Source organism: Papilio machaon, chromosome 22 (assembly GCF_912999745.1).
Source record: "Papilio machaon chromosome 22, ilPapMach1.1, whole genome shotgun sequence".
Taxonomy (NCBI): Eukaryota; Metazoa; Arthropoda; class Insecta; order Lepidoptera; family Papilionidae; genus Papilio; species Papilio machaon.
In genome coordinates, this window is record NC_060007.1 from 6,597,060 (window position 1) to 6,621,987 (window position 24,928).

The 24,928-nt window shown below is 40.5% G+C and overlaps 1 protein-coding gene across 1 annotated transcript; it reads right to left on the bottom strand.

The window, feature by feature from the left end:
• Positions 1-55: 55 nt before the first annotated feature.
• On the bottom strand, positions 56-24,806 carry LOC106711139 (kinesin-like protein Klp68D). Its single transcript, XM_045683453.1, has 11 exons — positions 24,453-24,806; positions 20,759-20,848; positions 19,356-19,481; positions 13,198-13,470; positions 8,714-8,907; positions 2,834-2,998; positions 1,497-1,633; positions 1,198-1,386; positions 791-1,118; positions 245-701; positions 56-169 (listed from the first exon to the last, which is right to left on the bottom strand). The coding sequence occupies exons 1-11, from the start codon at positions 24,555-24,557 to the stop codon at positions 56-58; spliced, it is 2,178 nt and encodes a 725-aa protein (XP_045539409.1). The 5' UTR covers positions 24,558-24,806.
• Between the last annotated feature and the right edge of the window lie 122 nt (positions 24,807-24,928).

Sequence of the window (24,928 nt, forward strand, 5' to 3'; positions counted from 1 at the left end):
CACGCCGGCGGTGCCCAGGCGGTGGTGCGCGGTGCCGGGCCGGGCGAGGTGCCGCCTACCGCACGCCGGCGGTGCCCAGGCGGTGGTGCGCGGTGCCGGGGCGCACGCGCGAGCTGGCGCGGCGCAGCTCCGGCTCCTTCTTCAGCACCGTGTCGCCCTGCGCCTGCATCTGTCACACGTACAGTTATCAGGGACGTGGAGGTAGATGTGGGACGTGGACAATGGGGCGTGGGGCGGGGCGTACCTGTGCGCGGGGCGGGGCGTGTGTGGGGGCGTGCGGCGGGGCGTGCGGCGGGGCGCGCGGCGGCGGCGGCACGTAGCGGCGCGCGGTGGCGGGGAGCGGCAGAGGGCGGAGGTCGAGCAGGTTGTCGGGGCGGCGGCGGGCGGGCGGGGCGGGCGCGCGGGCGGCGGCGCAGAGCGGGCGGCGGGCGGGCGCGGCGAGGGGGCGGAGCGCGAGGGGCTCGGCGCCGGCGTGGGGCGGGAGGTGCCAGGTGTCGGTGTCGTCGTTGTACTGCAGACGGAGGACGTGGGCGCGGCCGGCGTGCGGCACGAAGCCGTCGGCCAGCAGCAGGCGGCGGCGCAGGGCGGCGAGCAGCGCGGCCTGCAGCGCCTCCTGCTCGCGGCGCTCCGCGTCGTGCGCCTCGCGCTGCTCCACCATCTCCTCGCGCAGACACGCGTACTTCGACAGGCACTTTTTTAACCTGAAAGAGGAGACGTCGGTGAGATTTGTGCGAGTCGCGCGGTAGTCGCGCGGGAGTCGCGCGGGAGCCGCCGCCGGAGCGCCACCGACCTCTGCGTCTTGTGGTCGACCTCCTGCTGCAGCGTGGCGAAGGTGTTGGTGACGATGGCGGTGGTCTCCTCCTCCAGGTCTATCTTCTGCTGCATCTCCACCTCGCGCTTCTTGCGCTCGGCGATCTCGAGGTTCCTCTGGTCGAGGATGAGCTGGCTGCGCGTCAGGTTGTTGAGCAGGTCCTTGCCGGCGCCGCCGCGCACCAGCCGCTCCTCCAGCGCGAGGATCTGCCGCTCCAGCTCCGAGGTCTTGCTCTTCTCCTGCTCGATGGCCGCGGTGGACTCCGCCAGGATGTGCTCGTGCTCGACGCTCACCGCGTCCTCCTCCGCTAAAACAGAATTAACATTATTAACTTTAAAACGTTCGTCAGGGGCACGTTTAGTTTGTGTTAGAGACAAGTGACGTACCGTTGTCGGGGGGTTCCTGGGGGTCGTGGGGGTGGAGCGCGGTGACGGGGCGGGCGCGCGGCGGTCGCTTGCGGCGCTCGACGGCCTTGCGCTGCTCGATGAGCGCCCGCAGCCGCTCGATCTCCGCCTGGTACTCGCGCAGCTTGGCGTCCTTGGGGTCCTCGTTGCGCACCGGCTTGTTCTTTATCGCTAAAAACATCGCTCGCAGTCAACACCGGCGTGCACGTGGCGTGGGGCGGGGCGTGGCGGGGCGTGGCGGGGCGTGGGGCGGGGCGTGGCGGGCGTGGGGCGGGGCGTACCTTTGGCGCGGTGTGCGTATCGCAGCGTGGTGACGGTCTCGTCGTAGTGGTGTGCGGCGGGGCCGATGTTGGCGATCATGATGGTCTTGCTGTTGCCGCCGAGGGAGTCCTGCAGGATGCGCGTCAGCTTGGAGTCCCTGCACACAGCGGCGCGACGGCCGCCTCTCAGCAAGGACTCGCCTCGCGCACGACGTACGAGCTATTTGCGCAATGTTCTTAGCCGAGTACTTGTGTCGAGGCGGCTCTTTATATTGACTAGACCATTTTTTCTACTGCGTTCATTCTTTTTAATACTATATTTTGGCCAAAGCGCTGTTCGATATATAAACGCGTGTCCACAAAAAGAAAACTCTGTGTGATAAGATACACGTACATAGGTACATATATACATAGATATGTCGGATACATGTAGGTAGGTATGTGTAACACGATACAGTGTGTGGATCGCAAGCGAACAAAAACTGCAGACCAACATACCTCAGTCTCCACTTTCTTCGAGAATCAGTGTTACGCAACAACCAAACGTGCAGCGTTAAATTGTTTGACATTACGAGAAGTACGCGCTAATTTATACAATTATATTGATACAAACAAGAAGGATTCGAGTACTCTCAACAGTGCAGTCTTTAGTCCTGGCTTATTCTGTTTTAACACTTTCGCGCAAACTTTAGTCATTAGCTACGGCAATTCATTGACTCGGGACCATTTGTTATTTTACAAAAGTGAATTATGTCCTAATTAGTATATTGAAGTGCACATTGTATCTGTTCCGGGCCTAGAGATGTCAATAGACAACGGATTTGTTCGTTCATTGTATCGCGTATGAAACTATATCTAACAGTAGAACAATACATTTTATCATTTGGATTGTATGAAAACCGAAGTGTTTGCACCTTGACCGCCATGACATGTCCATGCCTTGGTGACATAAATTGTGTTAAGGCGAGATTTCACTGGCCAAATACTTGTACAAAACAACCCTTAAATTCATTGTTTTTGTGCAGGTATTTCGGTGCTGGAAATTCACACTTACGGGGCAACAATAACCCGACACAAGTTTGTGTACTCTTACGAGTAGTATTCCAATGTGAACATGACATTTGCAGACATTGTGAACTGAGCAAATCACTGACAATTTCATGGTATATATTAATAACTACTCTGATGATAATTAGACAAGCACAACTTGAGGGTAACATCTGCACAATGTATGAGCTGACACAATGAGATGTGGTGTATCGGGTGGCGTGTGATGATCGTGTGGTGGTGGTGTAGTGATCGTGTGGTGGTCGTGTGGTGGTCGTGTAGTGAGCGTATGGTGAGTGTCGGGCGCGTACCTGTAGGGCACATGGGGGCTGTTCTCTGCGAGCGCGGAGATGACGTTGCCGAGTGAGGAGAGTGCCTGGTTGATGCGCGCCGCCTCGCGCAGTCGGTCAGCGGACGCGCCCGTCTTGCGCTGCCGCTCGCTGCCCGCCAGGTCCACCAGGTTCAATTTGCCCACCCTGAAACCAAACATACGCAACAGTTCTACCTACGAATCAAAACAACAAACCCAATACTATGTTCCGTTTCGATAATAAATGTAGTAATATAAACTAGTAGCTGAATGTGGCGTAATTTTGTTCTAAGCAAAATTCTTTTTTGCTCACTTGACATGTCAGAGCCCTCACTTGAAAACAACTGACCTCATTTTATGGACTGAAACATGTGAAGTGTGAAGTCTGTTTTGCTAGAGGGTATCGGACACATCGCCTGAATGAGAAGCGTCTCAAAGCCTTTCTTCAAGTATATTCTTTTAATACGTTCAAAATTAAATATATTTTAGTTGTGCAAGATGGCGCTGGTGTCGGCGATTCTGTAAAAGGTAACGTTCATAGATATCTATGAAATACCAGCACATGATCAGACTTTGAAAGCCAGCAGATGGTCCTTGGTTTTTTCGATTAACCATAACTTCGGCCGTAGATGTTCAAGATCTATAATTTCGATTATCTTCAGCCAGTAACTTCAACAGTACGCGCGTATTTGAATAGAGACATTCTTTATGTCAATACATCATTCGTACACCGAAATTACTTTCTATATCTGAGCAGAAACAATCACTATTGTAATGTAGCCATTGGCAGATTCTTTGCACATTTATCATTGACTTATATTAGCCTAGACTCCTTCAATAGGAGCTGGGCATTCAATCTTTTACATTATCTTGTCAGCTGTCAATTGTTAATTATTGACACAATAATTTCAATATTTATAGAATTCAGATCTTATTGAGAGTAATTGGCCCGAGTCTGAAGTGTATAAAGTTCGGTTCTATTTGTGTAGGGTCCCGAGCGGCCCTCAGCCTACACCCTCCGGACGTGCGCTATTCACACGCCGTTACTGCGCCCTTCCGCTGCCATTGTCCAATTCAAGTACCACACTACAACCTTTACGTATTTGTTTTTGAAAGCCTTTGAACGATGAAAAAATAACGAACGTAATATTTTATGCAATTCCTCGTATACACGTACGGTCCCTACCACTAGGCTCGAGTCTATTCTAAATTAGCCGGTGAACAGAGTAAATAAAGTTAAACGACATTTGTCAGTTACCGTTAATACGTTAACATGTAGTCGTACAAGAGGTCTAAGTTGCAACAGCGTGGTTGATAAGGCACGCTCCTGTAGTAACAGAGCAGCTTATCAACTACTTTGTTCTACTTTACCCACATGTTATACCACTGCACTACACATTGAAGTACCTACTGTTACCTACATTAGAAATTAAACCGAATCAACAAATAAATAATATTTGGATTTTGGATATGACAAGTATTTCATATAGAATTCTTCGCGTTTCGGGAAGAATGAAAAGGGTAGTATATTTTAAATAATAGTTTAATTAAATTTAATTTCCTTATAGGTTTAGTTCCGCTTATAATATCTTGGAGCGTGCACACCAAGGTGACATGTGCACATCCTGTTGCGTCAGGTGGAGCAGTGGGTGCTAAAATGAGTTAACTTGCGGGATGTACAAAATTCGATATGACCTCCATATGTTATGGTTGTGTCGTGCCACTTGTACAGTTAAACAGATCATATTAAATAAACTGTAATTATATTTTGTAACAAAACGTGACCATGTGTTGTTAACTGTTACTCCGTTATTGCGCTGTAGTATGGAGGAAGTGATCACAAACACGAACATGTAAATAATGTGGACCTTCGTAGGTGATAATTTGTCAACATTCTAACAAGTGTTTACGAGGAGCTTTGTGATGATCAGTTGCATTTGGACTTGTTAATATTTTACCAACCAGTACTACAAATAGTACTATTGCCAGATTAAAGCAATTTTCTAAGGCCACTTGAGATAACTTTTCCTTATCAACTATAGAAAGTTGGTGATATGATAATAAAAGGTAATCAAACTGCCAATTAACAAGAAATTGAGAAGTAATTATGACAAATAGAATGTTGTGAGCAACAGTTTGTACGATGCATCTTCACTCTTCTTGGTTCTTACAAAGTTTCAAGGTAAAATTAATAACAAGGACGTGAAGATACATATTTATATACATTTAAAAACTGAACAATTTGTTTAAGAACGGATGAGTGTGTTAGCTCAATCAATAACGAGACTCTTTTTAAAACATAAACGTCTATTTATTTACTTTTTGTTGTGCAAATGTGACATATTTTATCAGTTTCCTAAAGCTCGTAAATGTATTTATGAACACTTCAAGTTAAAAGTGATAACTTCTGCCACAAATTTTAAGAGTTTTAACATCGCTTAACTTTAGAATTATTCCAGCAATTTTTTAATTTTGGCAATTGAAAACGTACGCTTGCTTTGTATGCTATGCTTTGTTGGTTTTGTTCACAATATTTATAGGGCACCTACACTGTTATAACTTCTTGCAACTTTAATGCAATAAAATCACTCGCATGTTTAATAATATTATATGCAAAGTGTTAAGAATTGTTTAAAAACTTTAGAATTTTTGGCTATGAGATCATTTCAGATTTAACACATGGTCGTGTTTGTTTACTAATAAGGCAACTAAGGTGACTTTGCATAGCTTTGGTGCGGGAAGTGTCGAGTACGATGCCGTGGGCGGACAGCGGCTGCGACGCCTCCGTGCAGATACGCCACGATATTGGAGGATGGTTACTAACGACTGCACCAGAATGTTAATACAGAGAATTCAATATGTTTGTGTAAAAGATTAATATAATGTCGTCATTATATCAGGTGAGGTCGCAGCTGATAAATAATCGATAGTCAAGCGATAGTAATTAGCATCGGCGCCTATCTGTACTATCTTTACAATTTACAATGCTATCAGTATTTACACCTTAAAGTACACATTAAACATGTAAATGATATTGGCCATTGCATATTAAATAAAATGTATTTGAGTGGGTGCCGATTAAAAAAATATTAGTGGGACACGTAATGTACCATATTAGTTGCCCACGGGTGGCCATTGGCTCCCCCGCCTCTGTCTAAATAGGTCAAGGTGAAATTCGGACATGAGTTGTCTTTCGAGCATTTTTATCAAGTTTTTGCATACTTAACCTACTTCATTACACATTATTTTATATAATAATGTAAGACGTTCACGTCGGTGACTTCAATCGTTTTCACGATTCAGGCTTGTTACTGAATCAACATAATTTTTAGAATTATCTGTTACACGGATGTAGTTATTTAGAACATTTGCAGTGAAAGCAGTGGTGAGTGAGTGCAGCAGGCTCAGCGGGCTCAGCGGGCTCAGGGCCGCCGCGCTACCGAAACCCGACCTTCACGCAACACTGGTTGACGGCTGACGCTGCACCGGACTTTCCAGCGCGAGGACACACGTTTCAATACTGAACCTTCTTATGATACTGGAGTTACAAGAGAGACCAAGCAGATGACTGAATTCTATTTACTTTGCCTGTGACGAAACACAAACATCCTACGTAACACACATACGTAAATCTGTCGCTATGAAATGATAATGGATTTATTTCCTTACGTCTCTTTACGCTAATAGATGCGGTTGTAAATAATTGTATCGTTAGGAGATATAATTTGTATCACAATGTCTCAATGTTGTCATCTTAACTGTTATGTGAACAAACTTATTAAGAGATTTATGCAAGAACATTATTTTTTGTTTTATATTCTTTGCAACATTAAATTTCTTGCAACATTAGTATGATGAGTTGATCTTTAGCTGGCACCTATTGGACTTTGAATAATATCAGAATCTCGCTACTTGCTATGTATTGTCCGGCCGCTGTAGCAGAAGGCCGCCCAGCAATAGCAGTAACAGTATTGATTGAGACAGAGTCAGAGAGATGACGTCATCCATGCAAAACAGATGCGTCAAGAGTAGACAGACATGCGTAGACCGTGCTCGCGTCAGGCGTCAGGCAGCCGCGCTGCAAATAGAGCTCCCCTCCCTCCCCTCCCCTCCCCTGGCTACATCTCTTGGTCAATGTTATGAAGAGCTAAGAAACACAAGCATTACGCAATGTACTCGTATTACAGTAAGTATTTCAAGAAATACTATTAACCTTGTGGAAATCTTATTACGCTCTGGCTTTTCATGACTTTACCTTCAGAATAATAAACGGCCGCCGCTAACGATTCACTTTTTACAATGACTCAGGGCCGAGTTACTCAGACTGAAACACTAATAACTATACCCTTCCTAATTTTTATTAAACAATACAACAAAAATACAATAAATAACGTCATATGATCTAACATATGAAGCGGACCCTAAAAAAGTTCTAGGGCCTATCTATGCTAAGGCTTGACTCGCACACGTCAGGCGCACGTCAAGGGCGCGCGTCCCGAGGGCGCATCACCGGCGCAGTGGGCTGCCTCGCTCAGTGCCCACGCCCACTGCCCACGCCGGCCGGACAATGCTCCTGTGACCAGCTGTCTTTATTGGACTAATCAAATAGTTTTGCACGTGCGCGATATTACTCACTGTTGGTTTAAATTAGCTGTATTTTGAGACACTATGACACAGATCATTTATTTATTTAATACACATCATCACCAGTCACTTTACAATAGAAAAAAGAAGAAAATGTTAAATACTGTAGAATTCATCGCAAAGTTAAGGTCGTAAATTATGTTAAAGCAACGATTTTTATAAAAAGCCAAAGCCACAGCGCTGACTCCCGGCCCGCCGCGTGCGGACAACAGCTTTTGCAAGTTGCTGACAAAGCTTTGTTATAGTCGCATAAAGCTCACAAAGACAGTGCACAAAACAACAGACTTGTGGTTTTAATATTGTTCATGAGTCGGTGTTGTACAATTAACTGCTTGGTTTAATTTTAGCGAACTAATTCCACAACAGTAAAAAAAATATTTTAGACAATCCAGATGACTTATAGCTCTTATATAATAAGGAGATTTAATACATTATTTGGATAGAGTGGAGAAAGAGTTAGCGGCAGTGAATCAGCGGCGGGTAATTGCTTACTCAGCGTTGAACCTCGGGCGCCGGCTAATTAAGTCGCACTACCACTCACTGAACTCATGTTACAAGTTGCAAGTACCGCACCTAACAGACGAACTTGACTCTCAAACGTGACGGAGGTCACTCCAGTGCCATTGAAATATTACGTACTTCGTTATGTGTGGGCAAAACAACATATTTTGGTGAGATAGTACAACTTCAAACATTAGTATGGATAATTCATTGTCGTGGTGGCTGACTTAATATTATATTTTAACCATCTTACGACATTAATATCTGAAAGTCTAGACTCCCATGCACTTAGAATATTTTAAATACGGTCTGCAACTTTTATGTCCAGATTTTAAACGTGTTATACATTTTATACATAAATATTAAATGGATATAAATTCTGTCGAATCATAACAAAAACAACACTAAGCTGCTGTATCACTTTACAATGAACACCTAGCAAGGTAATTTGGAGTCTAGACAGGGGTAAATTGTACATACCTAAGCTGTATATCTTAAGAAGGGAAAACGTCTTGCATGCCTTGAGGAACATGTAATATTAAGACTAGACTTACTTAGATTAATTACCGTGGATGTATTAATTTTTTAAATCAATCAACATTTATGTTCAATATACTATATATATTTGAGATTTATTAGACTTTACTGGGAAGTAGATTTGGGAAATCTACACTAAGGGTTTGGTTAATTAACCATGTTACTATAGTTAGTGTTGTGTTAGATATTGTGCACTGACCGTATGCGCTTGGTGGTGCGGTGCGCGGTCTCCACTGTGACGAGGAAGACGGCGTGGCTGCGCGAGGAGTGCTCGTTCATGTCGGTGCGGCCCGCGGCGCGCTGCCGGCTGCCCGCGCGCATCACGCGCACCATCTCCTCCGCCGACCGACATACCACAGACGTCATCTCCGGGATGTAGAACCCATTCAGCTCCTGCACGACGACACAACATAACACGTAAACATCGGACCAAATCACTCATTGTAATGTTACAGTCTAATTCTTAGTCCGTACTTATATCAACTCATATTTTTTTTATAAAAGAAAGCAAATGTAAGGCGGGAACACTGGTGATCATCGACGTTCTTGGACATTCCCAACACCAGAGGAACTGCAGCTTCGATTTGTTTATATTCAAATAATTTTCACTATCCCCTGCCTACATTGACCATCAAGCGTATGATTTTGGCAGCGGGCCACAATACAGTCACTGTGACCTTGCCAGTACTTCCTATTTATTTCTGTTTTTACTTAACCTATTGCGTATGCAAATACACGTAATTTTGAACGAATTACATATCATATAATTTTAATATAGTGAGGTATCTGTTACAGGACCTCTGTTGCTTGTGCGCTCAGTATGTTGTTTGCCAAACGCGTCAATGCTTCAGTACGTAATTACTTTATAAATATAAATTTCTGTAAGTTTACTCCCAGATGTGAGCGTATCGCATTTCACGTCAATCGCAAAGAGAAAGTCAGCTTACACGCAAAAAATATTATTGTTTAAACTGCGTCGGCATTGCTCGAATAACGAACATCCTCCGTGAAACATAATTAACTAACATGTTCATAATTGCCGGATCTCATTACGTTCTTACGAGAACACAACAAATAGTTGGCAATAAATTAATCCAAATAAACATAAGTCAAAGAAGTCATTTTGCAGCGAGAATTTAATGTCAGACGATTTCGTTGACTGAGGTGATATGATGACTTAAATTAACTAATTAAATTATCAATAAATTACTTTTACGTACAGACGTAAGAACAATTTAAAACAATTGAAATATTTTTTTACACTTTCGATGTACGGACTACATCACGTTATAAGGAAATCGTTTACTAGTATTATAGATCTTATCATTTGTAGACATGCAAGTGTGCTTTGTACAGATCTGTGGGAAGGTACGGACTTCTGTTGCCATGGCAACGAAGACCAAACACCCGCGCACGCCGCCGCGGCTAATCAATGGGTAATTACAACCTTGATCTTAGCGGGCGGCGTACGCAGCGCCGCCGCAGATGTGGTGAGATGCAGGGGGTTGCGTAAGGCGAGAGCAAAGTGTTACGCGAGGAACATCGTGTTTGCACAAGCGCACGCGGCAACTAGGCATGTGCCGACCGCGACCGGCTATCGATAAGAAATATACAAAAAGAATACGCGAATTGAGACGTTTGATTCCTAAATTTTTATCACCTAAGTTCAGGTTGACTATTGTGATCTAAAGTTAAAAAGGCAATAATAAAATAAGGTAATATTATTTTACTACTGCTTTATGTCTAACATTATGTAACAAGGACATTAGGTTGACGTCAGCTCGCTCCGTCCGACACTGGCGAAGACATTAATTTTAACAACAAAGCCAAGAGATAAGGCCGCATACAAAAGTTAATTTACAAATACATAAAGCTTAATTTATAAATTTATATGTTGTCATTCAATCGTCAACTATACATGATCTGAAATATTTCATTATCACTGAAGGGGAAAATAATTGTGTTGATTGTGACAAGTTTCGATACGAATGGAAATGGAAGTCTTTATCACTTCATACTTTTGTAAATCCCTCGCTGGACGTAAGGCTTCACCAGAGTACGGCAACAGCCTACCTAGTGCCCGCTTACAGTGACCCAATTGCACTACCACTGAACGTAAACTATGTGTACATAGGTATAATATTGCTGCGTAACGCTTTCAAGCACGTAAACGTAACATCACTATGGTACAATTTGCGCACCGTCTGTATCTGTACAGATGTACATTTGCACAAGGTTACATGCGTTACTGACTAAATTGAACTACACATCGTTTAACAACTTAAATTATACTTTATCCCATCGACCTCAAGACTGATTACGACATTTCAAAGCGGTCTAAGTAACCATATGTTATGTTTTGGTACTTTGAGTTTGTGAATAATGTTCCCGCTAGGTTACCGACTAGCAATATTAAACTTTTGAAATAAACCACACTTCGATCCGTAAATCAACGGGAATAACCTTTGTATGTAGATCAAATGTTGAGAAAATAACTCTATTAAAATCTATATAAATGTATAGATGTATAAATCACATCATCCCCAAAAATTAAAAGTACGAAGAAGTAAAAGTGCGCAACGCAATGTTAATTCGTAACCATTAGCGCGCGCCTCGGAGCGCTGAGCGCACGACGCGCGATGTACTCACACGACACTCGTAATGCTGCCGTTAATTAGCACTATTACATCTGGAGAGTTCCCGCACATTTGACGACGTCAGCTGTGCAGCTGTGTGGTCGTCTTCCTGCACCCGCGATAACATTCGCTTAGAGCTAGTTCACGTCGATGCGCTAATTTTAACTGTAAACTGTTTATTTTTAACGCCGCTCAATAAGTAAATACAGAAATACCTATCTATTTACAGACTCGACTACGTAATATTTAGAACACCAACTATGAAATTTAGGAACTTCTTATATGGAACGATGTTATTTGCGTTTTAGCGGAGATGCTGAGAGACTTGATTAAAGGAGTAAGCTACCGAATACCGAATTGATTCTTACAAAAAAGTTCACTAGCTGATAAAATTAATTTTATGTATATAAGCATGAGCTGCGATCATAAAAGCCATAATCCTATACAGGAGTTTTGGAAAACGACAACTCTGCATGTGGCTCGTTGGTTTTCTTGATGATGTTGATGTTCTCTCCGACGTGTCATCAACAACGCACCTTGCTACAAGAGTTGGGACTGTCACCTCTACAGCCTACAGGTTACATGTGCATGTTAAAAAACAATTTAGTTAAATATATATTATAATATATATTTAGTTATATATAGATAACGTTTCCGCAAACTTGTACCAAAACTGTAGGAAAAGGAAGTAAAATACATTGTATGCTAATGTTCTGACCTTGTAAAACGTTTAATATTTTACGAGAAAACTCCGATTGTTCGTGTGATTGTTCGACTTCATCTGTATTCCAAGACTTTTTACAGTAGCCGAAGGAATTACAACAACAATAAACGGATAGCCATTTCTATCTTACCATCTTCCTAATGCAGATAACGCTAACAATGTTAAAATGAGTAAAACACTAGTCTCATTGTGAGCGCGATAATATCAAATGCAAACTGTGAACTCATCGGTGCGCTGGACGAATGTTTTGGATGCTCAATCAGTGCTATTTTCATTCGTCACAGTGCAGCAGGATATATAGAATGTCACCTTTTAAGAGGCAGTATGCAGATATGTATAATGCAGTAGTATCACATCAAGTTCATAGCTTATGTCTTGACTATGTACATATTATAAAATAAACAAATCGTGAAGGTCACAGTGATACATTTCCAGCTGCGCCAATTGTTTTGATAACTTCACAAACGTTTTATATATTTATTTAATAGATTTAGCGCCAGAACCAAACAGATAGCTTTATCAACATCATCGTCAACGTCAGCCTATAACGGTTTACAGTTGAAGATATATCTAATAAAGGAAGAGCAATAGATTCCTAACTAAATAATTTTTGGGAAATGACACTCGTGCATTAGCAGCTCGGCTGTAAACATTACATCTTCACCTTGTGTGATTTTGTGTCGTATTGTGTCACACGCCACGTAACTGTGCAAATGAACTTGCGTCATGTCGCAGGAGGCTGAGGCGGAAGACATGCTATCTCGACATACGTACAAACATTGTCAAGTCCCTTCCCTGCATCGCGCCCGTCTCGCACTCCTGGCACCGAGACTCATGTCCTATTATCACTTGTAATGTCCAAATGATTCAGCCTAGGATTACATTGGATGAGTCTTTGTTTATGCAGAACTCATTTCCGCTGACGAAGAAGAAGGTTGCCCGATAGTGACAGTACAAAATTGTCTATAGTAACGATGCTAAGTTGTACGCATGTACACTATAATAGTAAGCGTTCATCAGATTTATCAATACAAATCAATATTTAACAATTAATACAATTAAATTATTACGGTTATTGTAACATTAGGGTGCATAATTGTTGCAACAACACCAGTAGTCGAGCTGCTGCATTCGGCAAAAACATGTATTTGCGAATAATTTTCCACGCGATAATAATGATGACTCATAACAGATTAAATCAGATTGTGTTTCTTAGCATCAACCGTGTGTAAAGCGATCAAGTATTGCAATAAATAAAAGTTTTTCTTTTACGAGTGTGTCATGAATAGCGGAAGAATTAAACAACTTTAGGTAATGTCTGACCTGTCCGCGGATGGTGAGCTTCTTACAGTCCTTGGCGAGCAGATCCCGCACATCTTCGAGATAGAGCTCGACGTAGGAGCAGGAGACGAGATGCGTGACATCGGGCGAGGCGGAGGTCTCGATGTGCGCCCACAGGTGGCGGAAGGCGCGCGGGATGATGCCCTCCTCTTGCGGCGTGCCCTCCATCGTGTGCGTTTTGCCGGTGCCAGTCTGTCCGTAGGCGAACACGCACCCGTTGAACCCGTCCAGCACGGACGCCACCAGCGGTCGCACCTGCCAACGCAAAACACAAGTTAACAACAAGCGACGATAGAAAGCAGCAACACTAGTTAAATCCATGCCATTTCAGTCTATACCATTGACGTCCAAAGTTCCGAGATTAAAAATACAAACAATTTGTTATTTTCTTAGTGCAAATTTTCGTTGCTTTTGATGTTAACTTAAATATAGATTAGATATTGTATTCAAATCACGTACTTAATAAGGCATTTTGTTTTGAGGTAAATTGTAGTCCGCGCGGAGGTCGGCGCAGAGTTTAAGATAAAAATAAGTTGCTTTTATGTGGCAGATAAACCAGTATTTGTCTTATATTGCGACACAGATACCTTCCTGCCAAAATAAATTTTAAATAAATAATATATGTAATGAGAAATTTATCCGATCATAGAGCGTTTCGTGCGCTAGGACCTTAACGCTGGCCAAGGGGCACCATTACTGGAATAATATTTACAGGGCATTTGTTTTTTTCTTCCGTTTTTATTTATATAAATTATATAATAATGAATTTTTGATGCTGCAGGTAATTTGTATAAGAAATCCTTCGATCGAATCGTGTCCGAGAGCTGAACCAGTCTATCTAGTTTTAAAATGCACATAATAATTTTAAAATACTGTGTTATTGTTAATATGAATATAATATAACGATTTCATCATAGCATATTTTTTTGCCTGACTCGTGAACTTTTAAATATTGTAATACTAATATTAATCTGTCTGACCTTAATATCACTTGTATACGTAGGTAAGTTTAGCTGAGTAGTTTCAGCATTACATGAAGTTACCGAATCCGTTCGTGCGGAATTAAAAAAAATAATGTTATAGTATCCTATGTGTTGTTCCAGACTATGATTTACATCTTAATCTATGCCTAATTTAATCGAAATCCGTTGACCCGTTCCTTCAAACAAACATTCATCCATCCATCCATCTAAACTTTCGCATTTATAATATTAGTAAGATTGTTCAAATATTTAATTTACTTGTCGAAATCAGTAATCATCCATTTACTTTGATATGAAATGTGTTTGCAGCATTAGCGCATCATGCCTCAGCAGCATCGATGTTGCTGAACAGCAATGTGCTGTTGTTGATTGTAACTCTTCTGCAGATCGTAGGTACTGGTGCTGCACTCGAGGTACGTACAATCGCGTACAGAAAGCGCAGGCGACATGTGCGCGTGAGTCAGCGGGCGCGCGGCAACAAGCACTATATTTAGCTAGCGCAGCAATTTGCGCATTCATTCACAATATCAGCCATTAACATGCGCGCCGTCACATAACGTGACAATTACAATTACGTATTACTAATGTTTAATTACCTACATATAGATGTTTGTTTTTATTACGGTGGCGCCTGATTATAAAGTTTATTATTGTGTGTAAAATTAGGAACATTGTAAAGAAGTAAAGAAGAACTCTATACTACTTTTCAAAGGGATAGCAGACCTACACATTGCATAATGTAACTACACATTTCATGTCCCGTAACCCTTACACTTGACAAGCCGTATGTATGAAATGTCTTACAAAACATAGAAATGCCTTCTAGATCAAGTGCGGATCTTATGTAACAAAGCCCCATAGTTTCACGATGCGGGTCAAATTACCTACTTTATTTAGTTTATATGTTGACACGAAGTAAGTAAAAATTGCTTGAGTTGCGAGCAAATATTAGTATATAATGCAACTAAATATAGGTCAGAAACCATGATGCACATTGCGTTTATAAAATAATTGCGGGCAAAGTCTCAGTTTGTTGTTAGATCAGATTTGAAGTTTCAAGTCTAAAAACTCTACTCCAACGCAACGCTTGGTAAAATTTACAATGACTTTCTTTAACTTTTTATTCACTGACAAAAGGAAGATAATAAGTAATAGTACCTAGTACTTTATATGTTCACCATAAATTTTTTTTTATATTCTTGTTCGCGCAAAAATATTAGTGTAAAATGCTTCTATTTGTGAGGACCTATTATTGACTATCTTTGTATTAATTAGTTTTACCTACTTTTTAAAAGTGGCTGTTGATCTTCCTAAAAATAAATAAATAAATAATAAGGTAAAAAGAGACAAGTCAAATAGAGGTGTTGGCTGCGCAAGTCTCGCGGTGATGTCACGCCTTGCCGTTGGACCCCGCTGCCGCCGTCAATTGTCTGCGGCTGCGCTTCTCCCATGAAACTCAAGGTCAGCTTTAATATCGCCAACATGTTTGTAGTAACGCAAAACTACGTGACGTCACTGTAATGATACTAGCAGCAGGTACAGTCCGCGCCGGTGCAGGCGCTCGTTCGCACGATATTATATGAAACCGCAGCGTCAGAACACAATGCCGACCGCGCCTCGTATCGGACCTCCAAACTGTTCTAATTACGTTCATACACGACAAGTGCAACTATATTAACATGCTCTTCAAAAATACGTACATGTGCGATGATAAGAAACCTTTGTTATTGTTACACTATGGCATAAAACGCAGCAAGATATATAGATAAAAATTGGCACAGCCTTTAGACACCAATTTTGGTAAATGTTAGCGAAGGGAGCTTGCGGCAGTTTGGACGGCGGTCGTTGTGCTGTGCTGTGTTGGCCGCAAGGCCGGCGCCCACCGCCTCTGAGTCACGCGCACGCTGCCGCCGCATCGGGACCTCCGCACGAAGCAAGGTCTCACAGTTTCATAGCTAAGGACAAGCTACAATCTACTCCATCTTAGATGACTAACGCTCATAGTAACTAATTACAGAACATTAATTTACGCTACGTTACCATATTGTATTATGTAACCGAGGTTTTATGTTGTTCATGTTGCTTGCTTAAATAATTTAGTAGTAACGTAATTTCCATAACAGAGTCACAGATCAATAGTGTTGAACTTTACACACGTAGACTTTCATAGCAGATGTCCCCTATATTGTTGACACGTGAGACTTTAGCGCGTGTCTATGTTTACATGGGGAGGGGAGCGGACAATCGACACATTTGATGCGCTATTGTCAAGTGACGACAACGCCCGTGCACGTATCAGTAAGACAATACTCCAACGTCACACTCGATACAGCACGACCATGCCTAGACAACCGCAAATCTCCCATGTTAGGTGGTCAAGGTGTTGACGTAAATATTTTTATGAGAGAATGTGCAAACGAATTAGCCTCACTTTAGACGTGAAACAACCGCCGTTGCCTATAGAAAAACATATGTAAAGGACAAGGAATTACAAATTTACGAAGATCGACTAATCTGATGATTACTTAAATCTGCTCAAAAAAGAAACGTCTACTACGCTAACTGACGGATTAAATAAGTGATATTAAACTGCTTTTGTGCAGGAGTGGGGGGGGGGGGGGGTGCCGACGCGGCATTCGAGTATGAGCAATTTCTACTCGGCCAACTCGGCATCGCGATTGCCTAAATAAGAAGTATGACAAATCCCAACACAATGTTTCTCGATCCATTTATATTAAAGTCAAAGAGCGCCATACATTTCAAAATACATGAATCTACTAATGGATTACAGAACTGATGCAGAGATCACAATTGGAAACACACATAATCCGCAGTTGAGTCTGAATATGAGGGACTTTGATTTGATATAAATTTACGGTCTTGCAAATTGGTAAAGCATATCCTATAAATTTTTAAACAAACAACTTGTTAATATATAAATGTTTGAGTGCAACTGTCGCTCGCTGGTGTACTGCGGGTGCTGCCCTGACTCTTTGTTTTTATGCATATTAAATTGCGTTTAGTCCATTGCTAAATCGGTGGTCAAGTCTGACCGACACGGATCGCGTTTCAGTCGCAATTTTACCACTCATTGATCACAATCGTGGCATTGGTGGGCATAATCTTTTATATTTATTTCAATAGTAAATAGATACGTGCAACAGCTGATACTACTCACTTGTCTGAAATCTACTAACTTTAAATCAATATTTATTAATTTGGTGTGAAGAATGAGTAACATTGGTGCGCGCGCACGCAATGCAGCAGTAGAATCCGTCATGAACGTTACCACGCGCCTGCTGTTATTGTTGTGTTTTTTTTAAACAAAGCGAGCGCGTGCGGGCACTTTATTAGCTGACCGTGTCGTGCGATGTAAACAGACATTTAGGAATAAACGTTTTGAACGACTAAACCAAATGAGCATGGAGTTTAAAACATTTTACTTATTCTTTCAAGTCAATCTTACCGTGGAACTTTCGAACTGTCGTAATATTTGTACGAAACATATACTGCTTAACATATTTTATAAAACATCGCCCTTTACTTAAAGTATCGATAATGGAACTGTAAGAAAAAGTTAAGTTATAAAAAAACTTTTAAAAATCTGGTCCTTGATTTACTTTGTAAGGCAACTCCCAGAAACTGGATTACACATTATTTGAGCGACTTCAGTGTGTCGACCTCGATTTTAAGTCGGTACATAAATTATCATTCGCAACAAAGTTTCGTTAAACAATACTTTATTGTGACCTTTTACAATTTTTATTGTAACTTTAAATGTCGACAACTAAAAAAAATAACAATAACGACTTGGATACTGGGCAGCGGCAGAGCGACACCTACCCACACGCGCCCATTTGACTGCACCCTAAACTGATCATCTTTTACTTCAGGTGACAATAAATAACTTTGACATATAAAGTTTACATTTGATCAACACCCACATTATCAACGATATAAATTATTTTATGACAAATTTTAAAATAAAAAAATGTTGACTGTAATTAAATCCATCTACGAAGATGATAAATTTGTAGACCAATATTTTTGGTAGTTTAGAAGACGCTCGAATCTATGCTCCTATCAGATACATCTGTCAGAATATTACAATTTAGAAGCAAAAGTTAAAGATCGAAGCTAAATAAGGTAAGTATTTCTAATAACATAAACGAGTAATGGCCCGCCAAGTATCCCGCATTGAATCCCAGCTATTTTATTGAATTAGGTTACCGGAGCGGAGATGTTCAGAGCACATTCCTCGACGGCCGGCAGGAGCACTTGCTTACGCTCAAATGTTAATTATAAACCTATATATTTGTCAATAGGAATGTGAACACAATGAAAAGATGACGCAGCTGCGTGCCAACCGCTAGACAAATACAGTAACGCATCTATTCTATCATTGTATCTATTTCACTTGAAAACTAAACTATATTTAATGCTCGTAAGATTGTTTTATTCTTATTTAAGCCTGACATAATTTTAATTTATATTTTATGTATATATTTTTAACAATTTACTAGACTTGAATTACAAGGATGCAAGACGCGCGGCGCGTGCGCTGCTTTTAACGGCGCGTGCGCTGCGACAGTTTTTCATCTGCGGATTCTGGACAATTTCTCTCAACAAGGTCACTGAACTCGGATAAATGTTTGCGTAATAGCAAGTTGTGTTTGGTTACTGCTTCATAAAGTACATTGTTACATAAACTTTATCACAGAAAATGATAACACAGCAGAATACAAATATTATAAGATAAATATCTTTAAAACACTAAGCTAAATAGTGCATATAAATTTTTAATATTATTAGCCGGTTGGCATATTAGAAATGAAACTTGGAAGAAATATTTCGTCTACAATAAATTCTTATTTGGTACTATAACGTAGGCTCTCACTGGAGAGCTACTACGTTACGGATATTGTACATACAACACAATGTAATGTGATTAAAGAAACCAATTTAAACTAAAAAAATCTAGGTTCGTGGACAAAGAAACCCACAGCGAAGACTTTAATCATATTTTCGAATCATTGTACCGTTCGGCTTACTTGTAGTTCATCAAAGCCATTTCTTACCATGGCTTTTGGTGAGTGGGAAACCAACGGTTGACTTGTAAAATGAAGATAACAATATGATTATTGATGTGTTACTCACCATCTCGTCATAGATGGTCTGCGTGTCCGCGTTGCAGTCGTAGGCGGCGTCGTAAGTGAACAGCTTGTCCTCACCCTTAGGGTTGTAGACCTGCACGGTGCCACGCTCCGGCCACACGCGCACCACCTGCACACAGAAGCGATCAGTACACACACAACTACCAACCCTAGCTTCGAATCCTTTAAAATATAGCTTAGTGTCAATCCTATGGAATCTCTCTCATATATGTATGTATGAGATATTGACTAATGTGTCAGTATCTCTGATGCATTAAGTAATAATAAAACGTAACAATTTAACACAAAAACATGTTTGATTATTATCATTCAACCGATACATGTTGCATCTACATTAGTAGCGTAACATTACGTTATCATTTAGTGGAGCGACGCCGGCCACGCGTTAAATTGACCAGTTGTGCGTGCAAGCCTCAAGGCAGAACAATTGCCAAAAGGTAACCAAGTCATCGGATTAATTGGTCATTGAAGTATTAAGGAACTAATTTTAGGATCATTTACGGCGATTGACCATAGAAATGATCATTCTACATATAAATAAATTACAAACAAAATGGGGAATCCATTTCCTAAGCTGTTCGCACCCTCTGGCAAGCGGCCGGCGGCGGACTTAGCACACGTTTCGGCAGCACAGAACAATGGCTTGTACCGCCGCGCTGCCTCGCCGCCGCCGCTCCGACACTTTTTGCAATTCCAACAGTTTATACAAAAACTTCCTTTGTGTACAACTTATTTATTTCAACAAAAAACACTTTGAAGAACTTCTTTCAACGTTCTAGAACATTCTAGCTTTTGCTGTTTAAATATTAAAATGTACATAAATTCTGTTATATATTTAGCTGCAACTATTTGTTAATGTTAGTCATTAGTGTTTGCTTAATGTACTAGATTAGACTAAACTAAATATTATGATTAAATTATTATATTACTACAGAGTGCCCATTCCCCGTTATTTGAACATGTTAAAATTTAATAAGAACATCTTCCCATACTTTTAGTAAATTGTCATAGATGACTGTACAACATGACAATACATTTGGATCGTGTAATTAACACACGACATCAGTGACCTAGCGCTAGCGGCAAAGTGATCGCCGGTCGCTGGTCGCCGGTCGCTATGTCTGCAGCCCGCAGGTCATTATCACATGATCAATGCGTTCGCAAACTGCCAAATGACAAGCCGACCATCCGTGCATACATTAAATTATTGTGAATAATTGTTTTAATCAATCAAAAACTATTCGATTGTAAGAATCGTTACAGCACGAACACTCGACTTAACATCTGTGCGTATAAAGCGGGATGGATTGTTAGTGATAAAGTGATGCAGTAGTGCCGCCGCCCGTCCCGACCCCACCATGGTTAGTGCCTCTCCCGGTCTCACACCTGCAAGGGAGCATCGATAAGTTTTTTGTCTTCTTTGGCGCGTGTGGAGAGCCGCTCGTACCACGTGCGCTCGGGCTGCTTCTTTTGCACCTAGAGGACACAGTCGGAGTACACACACATATAATTATAATGTAGAACATTGCACACGCACACAGGGGGCCACAAGCCCGGCGCCACACTGAACGATCAATAATCTATTACATACTCGTACAATTTTAATTAGTCTTGCTGGCCATTGAATTCTGGATAATTTGAGTCAGCTATATTTACGTAGTATAAATGTACTCGTAGTAAAAAGTAGATTTAGAGAATAAACGATGAAGATATGTGACCTTCATCCAAAATATAAGTTCGTTTCGATGGGAAAAATCTGTTTCTTTAATTACTTTTAGTGCTTCAATTTTGGAAAAGATCCAAATTCGACGCTCGTGAAAAATTTTACAGTGGCCTGCTTCAGTCGGTATTACTCTGTTGTCTGTAGAAAAGTAAATTAAATCATCCTTCGTCACGTACCATTCCAGGTACCTACTTGACACAGAATTGTTGTCCTACTTATTTGTCTGGTAGAAATACAAAACATACCTAATTGAATTTTGGTAGCATTTACAACAACGCTACTACCAGATAGCATCTATTTTCTATATGTATATTTTTTCTATATGTATTGGGAATTACTAATTAATTTAACATAAAATGTAAAATCACTTTTCAACACCTGACTGAAAATAAAATGTGTACGGCTGGTCTACGTTTATTGCGTAGATGTGCTCATTCTGTGAAACATCAGCATGTAGAAATAACAATGAGTGATCACCGGCGAAGGCGACTGCGACAACGGCGCGGCGCGGCGCGGCGTTAGTCACCACTACAACTGCAGCCGCAACAGTTTATAAACAAAAAATGTACCTATTATGTTACGCATACCACCCGAGCGATGCATGGTATTATTTTTAATAGGCCTTCATGCTTTTTTTATTATACGTTTAAATGATTTTCAATTTAAACTATTAAAGCACAAAAGGTAGCAGTGTAAAAACGTAAAGTCATCCCTCTACTGAAAGGATTTTTTTTTCTTTTAAGAGTAAATAGACAAATTTTGGAATCGATCTGAATGTGTGCCGTCTTATGTTATGTTGTATGTGCAGCGCTGCACTTTATCAAGACGAATCGATCGCTCGATAACAATACGGAAAACTAACTAGTTTATCTAGTCGCTCCTCGCTCGCCTTATCTTCGCACAAACAACACTGTACGTAACTTGTATATTACATATATATATTTTAATGGTTAAACAAAACTAAGCAATTGATTCGCATTAATTTTTCCTGTATCGCTTGTTTTTATCTTATCCGTATCGAATCAAAAAACATTAGTAATTTACAGCCGTATTATATCTGAATGTCAAGTACACACATTGTAGGTATGAGGTAAAAAAGATATTGTCTGAACGGAATTGAAATATTGAGTGTGATTTTTCGTTACAACTGCAAGTTAAATACTGAATTGCAATTTAGATTGAGATTAGTTTGCGACGTTTAAGTAAATAATAAATAACGTGAAGTCAATACGTAATGCTAGATGTCTACCTACCTCCGTACCTTGTAGGGTATTGCGGTAGAAATATATATGGCGTATTACCATTACCGCCACCGGCCGGCAGTCAACAAAGAATGCTGTTTGCGATAGACGTGGTTGTGGCGAAGTGACGCGACGCACATCAACAATGTTTATTGTTATGAGCTATACTGTTTTTTAATTGTACATCATTATACGTGTAAGCACATTTGTGATCAGCAGGTAATGTTTGAAAATAAAATACAAAGTTTTAACAATAATACCAACTTAAAAGTGATCGACGACATTCACTACGAAAAATAACTAATTAAACAAGCCTGAAAGAAAGGAATTGTTCTAACATGCGCAACATATGTAAAGGTTATAAGTCCGGAGGCATTAGGCGGATCATCCTCAATCGTGTCTTATTGATTATGTGTTATATTGATCATGTCGACAAATTTCCTGTAACACAATTTTCCTTAACTAAGAGCAGGGCGTGAGTTCGTTCACCTCCTTCTCCTATTAAATTAAATTATTGTGAGTTGTGAGGGGAGACGTGTCGTGGACGCGTCGCCAGCGGATGTACCAGAACTGATGCTAATTCGCGCAGACTCGCGGAGGTCAATGACAAATATCTCACTTTACTAATGTGACATATTTAGTTTTAACACTGCTGGGCCGGTGAACTGCAGACCAGCACCGCCCAGTTGACCTACAGTTTGTAGGTATCGTATGGTCGTCGTGCCAGTAATCCTATTTCTACATTAACTTTAATGTAATTTCTAGCCGGTTTCAGAGAATTGCAGTAGTACGAACTGTTCTAAATTGAATCCTTAAGGTTCAAGTGTACAGTTGTTTAAAGGCCGTCAACGCATCTGTGGTTCCTCTGGTGTTGGGGATGTCCGTACGCGTCGCAGACTAAAGGGTTTCACTGCTCGTTTACCCCTTTTAAAAAGTTGTTAATCCGCTATGGACATCTGCAAAAACCTAACTAGTTGTAAATGCATTGTCTACATCATATAGATATCGGAGAGGATACAGGTCAGCCGTAAGCACGCGCCAGATGGTCCGAGAGGAGTGCATATTCGGATATCGCGGCTCACCTACATTGCGCTCTCACGTTTATACCGAGAATTTGGGGACGCGACGCGGCTGCGCGCGACACTTCATGTGCTGAGGTTAAGTGATAGTGGATAGCAAACTTCGCGGATTTCCGCTACGATTGTTTGGGCCGGATGTTTTTTTTTTATACTTTTATTTTATATTTTATTCTGTAATGACGTTGTACTTTTGGTATAGATATTGAAATATTCTTCAAGCTGGAGACATTTAGAATATTAGTGATAGGATGCCAGTATTAAATTCTCTGTCACCATACTGTTCCCATTAAAAATAATATTCGTTTTAGAATGTATTATTTGACAACTCTTGATTGTAAGTAAATGTTCAACATAACATATCACATGAAGCTAGCAGTGTGTCCATACATTATTTACTTTATAAGGTAATTCAAATTCAAATAGTACCTTAATTAGTTATTGAATACTAAAGTATATATACCTAATACAAGTTGCTCAGTTAATAAAATGCAATTTAATTTCTATCTTTACATATAACAAGGATGGATGATTTTTCTACTATTTTTGTTACCAGAGTTATAAATTAATCATGGCCAGTATTCAATATGCACAAGCAAGGTGCCACTGTAAAAATAGCAAAAACATACTACTCATATAATGTATGTTGTAAAATTACATAAATCGCAACTTTCGCATATTAAAATTGATGTTTGTATGTCTGTCCCTATGTGTTTTTGTTAACTCACATAATAATTCTGTATATATTATATATACAGAATTATTCTGTTAATGTTATTCAAACACTAACTACAAATATTTTACCTAATTTATTAAAATCTAATTAAAATATTATCACTAATTCAAAGATGATAAATAAATTAAAATAGTTTCTTCTGCTTACGCAGTTACGCAAATTTTATTATTTTTAACATAGTTTAATGAAGAAATATATTTTTATCACTAATTTTATTATTGTTTACATGTTTAATAATCGATTTCACTAAACGCACCAAGTCTGCGCATCTCCAGGAATGTCAACACAACGATGAAAACCTTACCTCCTCGTAACCCTCGTTTTTTTCTTTTTGCGACAGCGGCCGACATCGCACCACCACCTTGACGCATTCGTTCAGTGCTGTTCGCGGCCGTGCGGACTTCTCCATCTTCAACCACCCCTTCCCTCACACAAAATTTACGATAAACTCAAAGCCACCAATATCGATCCATTCGGGTTGCACGTATTGTAGACATCACCTGTTCCAATTTATATTACTACGAAACTAATAGGAATTGAACAGAAAATACAATATGATGCTACAAATTGATTCGCACGATTAGCTTTTTTATATTCAATAAAAATAAAATCGTAAAATTTTCAATCACAAGAGTTCGCATCCACCCGCCACTGGCGGACATTTATAAGCCACTGACACTGACATTTGAATTTTTATTTGCATTTGTTTGACACCTTTCGTCTTTGACAATACAGTTTGGATATTTTGATAGAACAGTGACAGAAATTTCTCGCATTGCT

Coding starts and splice junctions, on each gene's coding strand:
- LOC106711139 (XM_045683453.1), bottom strand. CDS start 24,557: ATGGAGAAGTCCGCACGGCCGCGAACAGCACTGAACGAATGCGTCAAG. Junction 20,849..24,452: donor AAAACGAGGGTTACGAGGAG/GTAAGGTTTTCA, acceptor TGTGTCCTCTAG/GTGCAAAAGAAGCAGCCCGA. Junction 702..790: donor GTCGACCACAAGACGCAGAG/GTCGGTGGCGCT, acceptor CTCCTCTTTCAG/GTTAAAAAAGTGCCTGTCGA.